At 35.2% G+C, this 12,803-nt stretch overlaps 1 protein-coding gene across 1 annotated transcript; it reads left to right on the top strand.

Annotated features, from left to right (window-relative positions):
* The first annotated feature begins 6,464 nt into the window (after positions 1 to 6,464).
* Positions 6,465 to 9,933, top strand: LOC110772340 (protein MAINTENANCE OF PSII UNDER HIGH LIGHT 1). Its single transcript, XM_088248133.1, has 4 exons — positions 6,465 to 6,495; positions 7,125 to 7,336; positions 8,137 to 8,271; positions 9,413 to 9,933. Exons 1-4 carry the CDS (start codon positions 6,465 to 6,467, stop codon positions 9,770 to 9,772), a joined length of 738 nt encoding a protein of 245 aa, XP_088104259.1. The 3' UTR covers positions 9,773 to 9,933.
* Positions 9,934 to 12,803: the final 2,870 nt, after the last annotated feature.

Below are 12,803 nucleotides of genomic sequence, written 5' to 3' on the forward strand. Positions count from 1 at the left end.
GACCTAGCCTATTGAGTGGGGAGACCCAAATATGTCTCAGGGTTGTCCACACCACTAATACTCAGGATACCGCCAATAAGTAACTTAATATCATTAGGGGTATTATGGTTAAAAGTGATGCCAGATTTGTTGTGATTAATCAATTGCCCGAATGCACAACAATAGGACATCTAATATCCTTCTCAACTGCTGACAATTTCCCTCATTCGCCCTAAAAAAGAAAAGGGAGTCATTTGCGAAAAAAAAATGAGAAAGGATCGGGCCCATCCTCGCAAGCTGAACACCACTGATATCACCATGATTAATGCATTTTGTTATGTTAAGCGAAAGAGCTTCACAGATAATTAAGAACAGATAAGGGGAAAGGGGATCTCCCTGCTTGAGACCTCGAGTTGGGTGAAACATCTTTCCTGGTTTCCCATTTAGAATCATAGCAAAGGAAACCGTAGTAACACATTGTAATATCAACTGAATCTAAAACTCAGGGAATCCCATTCAAATAATCATAGCCCTTTAGAAATCCCATTCGACTAAGTCATAAGCCTTATTCTTATCTAACTTTAAGTAAGCCTCATATTTCATCCCTGTCCTTTTAACTTAAGGTAATGAAAAGCCTCATGCACCACCAATATGTTGTCTTGGATTTGCCTATCAGGGACGAAAGCCTTCTGGTGATCAGAAATAATATTAGACAGTACAACCTTGAGCATATTAGCCAGTATCTGCGAGAGAATTTTGTAAGCATTATTGACCGGTAGTCTCCGCGACTGCAACCTTGGGGATCAATGCAATGTACATCTTATTAACTTCCTGAAGATGGGCAAGCCCATTATGAAGCTTCAAAAGTAGAACCAATGATAGTGTCTTTTATAGTGCTCCAATACCTATGGTAGAATCAAGGATTAAAATATCGGACGTGCAGATAATATCAGGCCTCCAATTTATGGATATTTCGGGGGATATATTGTTATCGTTTTAGGTATCGGGATAAAATCAACAAAAATGACAGATATAAGCATTGAAACACATAATTTTGGTGTAAAACTTTCACAGATGTTATGTACATTATCAATGAATGTACTGAACAAATAAAACTCAAAATTCACTAATAATAAGATATACATATGATGAAATATAAGAGGTATGCAATGCGCGTTAATGAAAAGTTTGAAAATAAAATGTTGATTAGAATGAATAAACCATGCATAAATCCATATTTTATTTAAACATTGTATTACAATTTAGATGAGTGTCCAACTACATAAATGGAGAGCTCCTATGAGGTTCAAACAATGAGGAACAACCATCTTGATTCATACAATAGTATACCAAGTCATGTAACCCGAGTAGTTTGTAAGCCATGTTTGAACATGGTGCACATATGTCTCTCTTGAGCTCCCTACTGTCCTCCCATATATGAGATAGTTAGGATTAACCCAACTAGTAGGTCCATAATCTATTTCATCATATTGAGCTCCATAACTAGTTCCACTATAATTAGACATGACATAACTATAGCCATCATAAGATTCATTTGAGTTGGTACTAGGTCTAGTTCTTATGCTCATAGATCCAAAACTGATCACCATGTCCTATTCAGATGGATTGATTGGTTGGCTTCTTTTCTTTGAGTATTGCTTCCCAATTGCGCCAATGCCTAGTCCAGCTTCTCTGCATCCATGATCCTCATCTTGGGTGGCATGAGTAAAATCAGCCTCAACAGTAAATAGGCTATATTTTATTCCTTCTTCATTACCTCCTGATCCAACATTACTTCCTCCATCATTATTTGACGAATTGGATGAACTTTCCTTTCTACTAGCACTGGCATCGTCTCTCAAGGGGAGTCTTTGACCTTGCTGAGGTCTAAGCATATCCCTTTCAAATGATGAAGTATCTCCACTCCTAACATCTTCGGATATGACTCTATCAACATCAACTCCTTCTTGGGCAGCATGTTGTGCTATAACGGCATCAAGGTTGCCTTGTTCATCATCCAAGTGAGCTGTCATAATCCATTGTTGAATTAGATTATTATCATCATCAGATGGTTGCCCTGCAATGTCAAGAAGGACTATGTAGTCATTTTCTGCAACCTTGTTCATTTCGGCCTCTTCATCATGTAGCTTAAGTTTCATATTATAATAACAAAAGACAATCTTTTCCAACCTGGTATATGCGAGACGGTTCCTTTGTTTCGTGTGAATAAGAGCAAATGTACTCCAATTTTGCTCACATGCCGATGATGATGTTGTCTATGACAATAAAACCTATTATGATTGAGAAACCAATTTTAACAAGGATACCCAAAAGAAAACCTCCTGCACTAAGGATACCAAATCCAACACTCTACTGTTTCAATGATTTGATGAGTGGTGATGTATATTTTCAATGGGAGTTTTGTGCCATGACTTGGTCTTAATTGTTGATCCAACTGAAGATGGCCTAGGCTTGACATTGTGATCTTCACATTTCGGGTAGAAGTAGTTCTAGTTAGCTCAGATTGAGTCAGTTGGCTTAGGTTGGGTGAGCAAGAAAGGTAATTTGATATGGATTCAAGCTAGGATATCACTTCTAAAAGTGATTAATTTTATATTCATCCCAAGCTAGTTATAGCTATAGTTCTTGATCTTGAAAGGGAGCAGAGTTATCTGCCTAATACAGGAGATGTTCTTGGTTGCTATTTAATGTCCAGGGTGGTTGGGATTGATTGGTAATTGTGCCAAGGGATTGCCATGAGAGTAATTGGGTAATTTACTGGGATGGTAACATCACGTTTTATATTTATTTTAGGGAGGCAGTAATTTAGAACGGGACTAAAACTCAGGGCCTGTCTTTATTATGCAATAGGTGGTAAAGACATAGTTGATCAATGCAAAGTGGATATTTTTGTGGGGGATTCCGAACGAGCTTCATCTTCAGTGCCCTTAGTTGCTTTATTTTCTATTTCTTATGCTGCAATTTCATTGTTGTATTGTCTTGCTTCTGCTTCCCTTATTTTGGTTCATGCAACATCTCCAGTTCATGAACTTGCTCTATAAATTATCTTTAATCTTTATATTTGAGAATTTTCCAACATTATGTAATGCTTATGTACAAAATTTTAAAAAAAAGGCTGCAGTTAAATAAGACATGCATGGAGCTGCTGCTTAACAGCACGTATGAGGCTGTGGAGACCCACGTCTTCTTTGAAATTCTTGTTCTGGTTGATGTGAATATGGTTCTGGATTTTTGGTGGTAAGCTATAGTAGAAAAAGGATCACTGTTTGATCAGATCTCAAGAAAATGTAAATAAACCTGCATTGCAATCACATCAGCAGCATCCTTTGGATTGTTGTATGAATTTCATTTCTTGTATCATTCAGGCACATCCCGTCTGCTTGTAACGTTATCTTGTAGGATTTATGTCCATTCGTCAGCCCTTTTTTTTTCTTAAAAAAATTTAAAGAACTCTTTACATTTATGCGAAAGTGAATTTTGGTTTGCAGGCGAACAAAAGGGCACTAAGAAAACATTATCTAAGTGGCCAAGTATGTTCAAGAAGCTTCAGAAATATTTCAGCTTGACAAAGACGAAAACTTAGTTTCGGAGATTTTCACCAATTAAGGGTGACATCAGTGGAAGGGGAAAATATCATCCGAGTGTGCATTGCATAATTGGGATGAAGTGGTGTAACGTAAAACTGGTGTGGCGACTGCAGAGAATGGCAAATATATGGCAAAAATGGTAAGTTCAAAAAAGGCGCTGACAGATTGATCTATCATAGAGGTCCTCGCATGTGTAGGCATTAACCGCGGTGTGGATGCCTCTGTAGTTGTTTGGGTGGCCCCTTATTAACAAGTGCGTTAAGGTTTAACACAGTGGAGTGTGGTCTTCCTGATGGAATGCAATGGTTTGTTATGCATTTTCTGTTTGTGTTATATAAGCTGAAGAAAAAAACTTATTTTTCACGAATGGAACATCAAGTCCTAGCTTTGGAGTCTTTCATCGATTTTTATGATTTTAATATTGTTCAGTCTGCCAATGTTTTGGATGTGCCACAATATTTAGGCCTCGTTTAGTAGGAGTGGTTTGGCTCAGTAACATGACAGGTTTAGCCCATTTACTAGAGATGGCTTTTGGGTATAAAAGAGCTAAATTTATGAGTTTAACCTACTGTTGGAGATGCCCTGAGCATATATGATTTAGGTACTCGTAAGTATATTTGGTAGCCTCTAGTTGAATACAGGACTTTCTTGTTTTCCTTCACTAATAGATTGGGGGGACGCAACAAAATTTCCCTTTTATTTTTGAAAATGTAATAGTGGACAATTATCCCTAATTATAAAATTATTACATAGATCTTACTAGCTTCTTGATTAATTTATGGGGCATCTAAATTGAATATCCACGAATATACCATTAAGAATTAATTAACTTTCACTTCCCCTTGATATCTAACTTTCAAATCTCTTCAATTACATAAAATCTACTTACATTGTAAATGTACAATGAAGAAATAAATCATTACATGCAAGGGGCTTGTACTTCAAATATTTAAGAGTAGAAGTATAACTCTTTGTGCAATGAATGAAATGAGAAATAATGTTGGATGAGAAGAAATGTTAGAGAAATATTATTTTATCTAATATTAACAGTAGCTAACAAGAGAAATATCGAAGAAAAAAACTCAAGGATTTTGTCAACATCAAATGTGATTTGTATATATATATATAAAGCAAAAGGAAGAGAATGGTGAAACATTCAAAATACTAGAAAATGTCATTGGTTAATTCAAACATTAGGAATTGAAATTATTAATTAAATGAGGATAATATAATAAATTTATATTTTTTCATATTAAAAAAAATAAAATAAAAAATAAAATCAGATAATAGGTCCTACTTTTATGGAACATAACTACCCATGTTATCTTTTCTTAATTCTAAAAATAAAATTAAAAAATACAGCCAATTGGCACATGCGTGAGCATGTGCCAAGGGGCTAGTATATATAAAGCAAAAGGCAGAGAATAGTGAAACATTCAAAATACCAGAAAATGCCCTTGATTAATGCAAATATTAAGAATTGAAATTATTAATTAAATGAAGATAATATGGTAAATTCACACTTTTTCATATTAAAAAATTTAACATAAAATAAAAATCAAATCATGGATCCTATTTTTATGGAACACAACTACCCATTATCTTTTTTAATTCTAAAATAAAATAAATTAAAAAAAAAAAAAAAAAAAAACCTCTCGCAAGAGCAGAAGCGCGTGTGGAGAGGCTAATATTAATAATATATATTTATGTATATATATCACAACATATGTGAGTTAGACCACTTGGCCAATGTAGCGTGCCAATCTCCTTGTATGCCAATTGGCCAAAGTGGTGTGCCAATCCCCTAGTGCCCGAACTCAACCCCCCTCCCTATAGTTAAGATTATCATTTATAAAAAATAAAAAATATAAATAAATAAATAAATAAATTAAAGGAGTGCGATACCTCATCACCATATTCAAAGTTGTATACTTTTTTTTATGTGACCAAGCACGATGACATAACTCATCAACTACACAGAGAGCGATAATAATTTAATGCTGTAATTTTCAAAAGAAGAAGATTTCAAAGTTACATTTCTTTTTCTTTTTTTTATATATTTAGAAATTATGGAATTTTAAAGTTTCATTTCTTACAAATAAATCATAGCTCTTATTGATTTGAGGAACCTCCCGATTTTATTTCTAATGTCCTATTTGAGGATTGTAAAAAGTAGTTTTTACGGGTATGTTTTTAGGGGGGACCGCCGCAGGGGTACTCTATCAGTGGCAGGGTTCCTGTTCCCTCTTGCGGTTGAGTGGGTAAGGCTGCCCAGTTAGATCAATGACTGAGCCTCATATGTGTAGAGAAACTTGCCTAATCCCCGACGCCATAACTTGATTTTTGTACTAATTGCTTGTCCACATATTAATAAAATATTATCTTCATTCTCTTAAAAAATAAAAAATAAAAAATCATGGCTCTTACTATAATGTATTGGCCAGAACATCAACATATATCTAGCGTGTTATATCAATAAGGAAAACATGTATACTATTACAATATAATGTATTGTACACATAATATAAGTATAGTAGTGGGATAATCGTGATTTGTTTTGGCTTCAGCTGGTGACAAACGAATCTACAGTGGTGTTCCTTCCGATGAGGTAAAGGAGATCCTCCTTGAGTGGTCTCTCGGAATTCACCAGTAGGGTTCTGTTAGAACATTTGTGGGCTTTGGCATTTGATGAATGTTTCATTACCTAAAGTTTCTTCTCTTTAGGTTAAGTGGGCGAGGCTTGGGTGTAGTGTTTTACTCATTGTGTTTTGGAAAGCGGTTGTTAAAAAATTTCTTCGCTTTTATTGTATTTGTTCGTTTTTTTTTCTTCTTATTCTCATGTTTTTGATTCTTTGCAAGCTGATTAATCCCTACACCATGTGGAGAACTATTGTTGCCATCATAAGAGGTTTTCTTTGACATCTTATGGGAGGAGTTGGTTGACTTTTTGTAATGGTTTGGTTGTTCTAGATTAGACTATTTTATTAGCTCATAGCATGTGTGGTACTTTTTCTTATTATAGGGTTTCTACCGCATGGTTTTCTTAGGAAGTTTTGAACAGGGCACTATTCTCATGTTGTCCTATGTATGAAACTTTTGAATTATGAATGAAATCCTTTTTCCTCAAAAAAAAAAAAAATGCGGGCTTGTAACTCAACTAATTAAGAGTATTTTCCTCTTGTATCCAAGGTTTAAGGTTTGATTTCTCCTTCTTTTTAATATTGTTTGAATAAAAAAATAAATAAAAAGAATATAAAAAACTAAAGAAAGACAGGTTAGGCTTCTATACAAGCGTTGATGGGCCCAGCACTACCAAGACATATAAGTTAGATGAGTTGACACGTAGCCATCTCAAAATCCACCAAACCTCCAACGCAAAGCACGACACCCAATCCAAAGGAGGAAAATATCATCCCTCTCCGAGCATCCCTTCTGTCTCTCCTCTCCACCATAAACTCTCCAACAAAATTTACTTTGCATCTGACTACTTTCTCTGAATCGTTATTTTTTATCATCAAATCTCTGGTTTCCGTTGAGTCTATCAAGTATTTGCTCTTCTTTGCAAAAAAAAAAAAAAAAAGGCAACTGCAGCACAAGCTGTGATTGCAGCAAACACATTTACATGCGCATTCCCTACACAAAAGAGCTGCTTCTTTTCCAGAAGAGTTCAGAAAGTTAATCAACTCACAGTTAAAGCTTCCACTGAAGAAACTGACTGCAATGTTGAAGAATGTGCTCCTGACAAAGAGGTGACCTCTCTCTCTCTCTCTCTCTCTCTCTCTCTCTCTCTCTCTCTCTCTCTCTCTCTCTCTCTCTATTTTAGGTGTAGGTATAATATTGTTAATGGGTTTTCATCTTGATGATGGTTATTTTTATTTTTGGTGACTTAAACTTGACAAAAAATAATAATGGGGCTAATGGGTAGCAAAAGCTTTCCATTTAACCCAGAAATGTTATAGGTTTTGGGACTAATGGGGCTAGTTGGGAATACCAGATTACAGGGTTTAATTTCGGAGTAAACAGAGGTACTAATTTAGGATTGTGTATTTCAACTTGGTAATTTTTTAGTAATTATTTTACTTCTAACTATGTTTGAGGTCTGAAGACACTAAACAAGCAAATATAAAATGGTTGTGGGAGTAGGATGTGCAACATCTTATTTCAAAACAGTTGAGCCCCAATGTTCCAAGCTTTGATGTCCGCATCCTTCTTAAGTACACCACTGTGATCTTTCTCATGCCAAAAACAAAACCTGGAATATTTTATACCCATAAATAGATTTCCAGAAAAAACCAATTTCTTACTTCGGAAGATCATAAGCCAGAATGGGATAGAAATTTGATTGAGTCTCAATTCAATTGTTTTTTTTTTTTCATTCTTTTGGCTGTTGTGCAAGTCTGTTTCTTCTACCCTCAATTAAGTATAGTTGGTTTTTAAGGTAATTGCCAAGTTTATCAGTAACACTATGTACAGTATAAGTTGCATTAAACTTGACAGAAAATAATACCTAAATAAATATACACTGATGTTTTTCTTGTGGCATGAATAGGTTGGAAAGGTCAGCGTGGAATGGTTGGCTGGTGAGAAGACAAAAGTTTCTGGGACATTTCCACCTCGCAAACGTGGTTGGACTGGATATGTTGAGAAGGACACCGCTGGCCAGACGAACATATATTCTGTTGAGGTTAGTACTATACTGTCTTCAAAATGTGCAAGAGTTTTTGCATTCAATGTTGTTTTTCCCTTCTTCTTTTTTTCTTTCCTTTGATGAATGAGTGCATTATTTCTTAATTTTCAAATGTCAAAGTAACATGTGTTGTAGTTGGACGGACAGAATGATAATTATGAAGAAAACTGTAAAATATTCTATTCAGAGTTTGAGTTTAAGAGATAAACTGTTAGATTTACTAGTCAGTAACAAGGATTGCCTGAGCAAAGTTATCAATGTCAACAGAAAAATGTAAAACCAAAGTTGACATCTTTTTTCACAAGATATTTTAATAATAGAAATACTTTCAGTTCAGATGACCAAACTTCTGGATTCTGTATGTTGGAAAATTTTGAAAGTAAATTTTATTTCTACATGAGGAGATACGCATTGAGTTAACATGAATTCACCGGTACTCAAAAGTCAAAACTGATGTATTAGTAGCTTATTATGCTGCTTCTTTTCAATGGCAGAAGTAGAAAGCTTTTATCACGAAAATAGTAAACATCATTCTCTTTGCCATGTTTTTTGAACTAGTAAATAAGTCTTGCCTCAGGACATGGTGGTTTTAGTTAGAATTAAGCTGAAAATGTTGAGCAGAGCACTTAATTGGCATACTTCGTACGCCAAGACACAATGTAACTCACACCGTTTTAAGCCTTCTTTGTGCCTTTGTGTGTGTGTGTGTGTGTGAGAGAGAGAGAGAGAGAGAGAGAGAGTTATGTTCCCTCTCTCTCTCTCTCTCTCTCTCTCTCTCTCTCTCTCTCTCCAAACGGATGCACTGCTCTTCCTTAGAAACTTAAGGGGGCTGTTTGTTGCATGTTTGTTTATAACTAGTATCTAGGATTGCTTTTGAACTTGAGTTTGAAAGCCCTGTGCAATTGCAATAGGGTATGATCAATCCCTTAAATTCCATATGGAAAATAAAGTGAGCCATAGAAATGTCAAGCGTGTTAGTTCAGTTTGGGCACATGGCCAGTAAGAACTATTAATGCATATTGTAGCCATCTGTTACAAGGCTTGGATCTTTTGTTTCTCTCCTCTCTTCTTTAATGTAGGCTTAAGTCTATGTTCCATTATGGTGCGTTAACTCTAGTTACTTCTCTACATTCTCCAGCCTGCAGTTTATGTAGCAGAAAGTGTAATAAGTTCAGGAAGTGCAGGGTCTTCATCCAATGGAGCGGAGAACACAGCAGCAATCGCTGCTGGGCTTGCACTCATCTCCGTTGCTGCAGCTTCATCAATACTCCTCCAAGTAGGTAAGAACCCACCTGCGGTGCAGAAGGTAGAATACTCTGGGCCATCACTTAGTTACTATATCAACAAGTTCAAGCGACAAGAGATAATCCAAGCCTCAGTGCCAAGTGTGGTTGAATCTTCCCAGCTAGAAAGCTCTGCGCCAGAACCTTCCCAGATTCAGGTTGAATCAGAGGTTCAGCTGGAACCTTCTGCTAACCGTGTCGGCAATATCTCTTAGGCAGTAAACTTGGTGTAATTTCTGAAGTGTAAAATTTACTAAAAGTTTTTCTTGCACTCAATGTATCTGATTAATTATTAGGATGAATGTGATGATACATCTTCAACAACAAAATTGTATATCACAATACAGAAGATGGAAACATGATTTTGTGATTGCCATTGCCATCGACTCTAGGCCTATGGTATGGGTATGGCATAGACTTAAAACTCGAACTTAATGTCAGATTGTGTCTAACAACACAAACTCATTGACAAATTTAATGTGTCAATGAAACAACAAAACAACTGCAAGCTACAAAGTAATATAAAGTATGACAAAAATAAAATATCTAATGTTGGACAGAAAATGATCTTTTTTAATTTCTATTTTTTTAAGAAGATAAAGCCACAAAAAACTTAATAACAAAGAAAATAAATAGCACTCAACAAAGAGAAGACGAAGAAATAAGGGGCATAAATTGAAACAAGAAAATAAAAAGAACATAAAACACCAATGATTAAGCAAAGTATTAACAAAACTCGCCCTTCATATTGTTTGTTTGTTTTGCTGTTGTACTTGTACTAGTTAGGTAAAGTTTCTCATTGACCTAAAGACCATTCATGATCAATAAGTCAACTTGCTTTTATATTTGAGCGTACCACAGTTACTGGTTAAAAACCTTAACAAACTTGAAAGATGTAATAACTTGCGCCCCAAGCTATTGACTTTTAACAAATGATTGTGAATTTGGGCGAGAAACATCTTCTAAGTAAGTTCTTTTTCTGCCTCAGACGAGGGAGCACTTTATAATTTATCTCAATAAAAACAGGGAAGTAAAGCAAAATACACGTATTTTGAAAATGAAACAAATAAGTTCAAGCAGAACTGCCTAAACTGTAAAGCATAATAAAGATTGCCAATTCTTAAGAGGTCTCAGAGATTTGGACTTTCATTTCCTGTAGGAATCACCTTGCCGAATTTATTTCTGATCAGGTTCGACTAGACTTCTTATGGCTGGAGTGAATCTACTTGCACTGGAATTGCACGTCAGTACCTTCAACTAATGAAGATTAGTTGGAAATCGACACCAATGACTATATTAAGCCATGGAGAGGCTTGGAAAGTGAGCGGAAGTGCGTGTTTGCACATGTTCTGTTTGATGTGGAAACTGTCTCCATGAGATTAAGACAACATGATGTCTTTGAGTAATTTGTTGAGGTTTTCATATACTAAAAAACTTGAGTTCTTCCTGCTTCAACTTGCTAAACCAAATTTGTAAGAGAAATTAATCTCTTTGAGTTCTACTTGATTCGTTTGTTCTGAATCGCATTTGCAACAAAAGAAACCTCATTTTCTTCTTAATTGTCTCAGCTTCTTCTAAGCTGGACTGATTCTGTGAGCTTGATTTCTTGTGCTTCTTCTGAGATGGACTGCTATTGTAAGCTTGATTGCTGGTGCTTTTTATGAGCTAGACTGCTTCAAAGAAAAGATTGCTTGCTTGCTTTTGGACTTGAAGGCTTTGAATATCTTATGATCTTTGGTGTTTATCAATTTGACTGATTGTGTTTGATGTAGAGATTGATTTGGGTGTTTGGTTGTTTGTTTGATTGTTTTGTTGTGTTTTCCAGTTCAAGTACTCTTATATTTATAGGAGAATGTATGATGATGCCTCTTTGATATTTGAAGAATAACAACTGGAAAGTATTACTCCACTGATCACTAATGGATAAGTGATAAGGAAGTAATAATTCTCTTGTTTTGGACTGATCTTCTTCAATGCCAAAAGTAACAAAGATCAGTAGCCATCTATGGTGATCACTTTTGGCTCTTTGTCAATTAATTCCCCTAAATGCCTCATGTCTGTTCTTTGTAAATTGGATTGTAGTGAACCAAGGATCAATAACCAAGACTTCTTTATCTTTGAATACATGATTATCCTGCTAATGAAACCACGTAGATGTCAATAGAAGTAACATGAAATACCCCGAAAATAATTAAAAGTGGACTTTCATATTTCAGTTATAAAAAATAATAATAATAATATTATGGTGAAGAATAATTATGGATATTATCAAGTGATTTTGGACTGAGACTATTGGATTAAGTTAGTTTAATTTCAAGTTGGACAAAAATGCTCTTACATAACATTTTGTGAATTTTTCGAATGACATTTAAGACATTGAGGTGAGACCATTGTGACTCTTAGTTAGTACGATAGTAGCCGACTTCACGAACACATATGAAATCATTTTTGAATTTTGGGTCACAATGACCAAAATACCCTATATGTGAAAATTACCAAAATACCCTTGTAGAAAAAAAAAAGAGAGAAAGGAATCTGATTTCTTTTAGAGCTAAGAGAGAGAGAGAGAGAGAGAGAGAGAAGAAATATTTAGTTTTGCAACGTGTAGGAAAACCCCCTCGCCCTTCATTCATCTCCCCCTTCCCTATTACCTTCTCTTTCAAAATCTGATTTTGATCTCAATTAGGGGTGAGTTGTTCACCTATTAGAGATGAATCACCAGTCTAGGCTAAGTATAATGATTGCTTAAGGTAAGATAATATTGTAGGATGAAAGAGATGAAAGTTGGGTGAGGAAGAGAAGGTAGAATAGGAGGAAGAAAGGAAAAAAAATCTCTAAGGTGAGTCAAATTTCGAATTTGTGATTTTTTAACTTTGTGTTTATGTGATTCTAGTCCCTTAAAGAGTACTTTGAGTCACCTAAATGATAGGGAAATTGAATTGGAAGAGTTTGAACTTCCATTTTTGGGTTGGGTAGATAAAGCAATTTTTCAAGAATGGGTGTTTATGATTTTGGTTCCATTTTGAGTTTTTGATGTGTTCTAATGGTAAGTATGAACTTTATAAGAGTTTAGAAGCCTTATGAACAACTTGGGAGTAGAACCAAATCTAGAAATTTGCAGTCCACGAGCTTCACTTTGGCTCACTTTTAATCCCAATCCTTTGAGTGTTTGAGGAAGCCATTTGTTCGGTTTTAAACTAGACTTGGCAAGGAACAAAACACAATTGGTTCGTTGAATTTTTTTGA

This window comes from Prunus avium, chromosome 2 (assembly GCF_965620075.1).
Source record: "Prunus avium chromosome 2, drPruAviu1.hap1.1, whole genome shotgun sequence".
Taxonomy (NCBI): Eukaryota; Viridiplantae; Streptophyta; class Magnoliopsida; order Rosales; family Rosaceae; genus Prunus; species Prunus avium.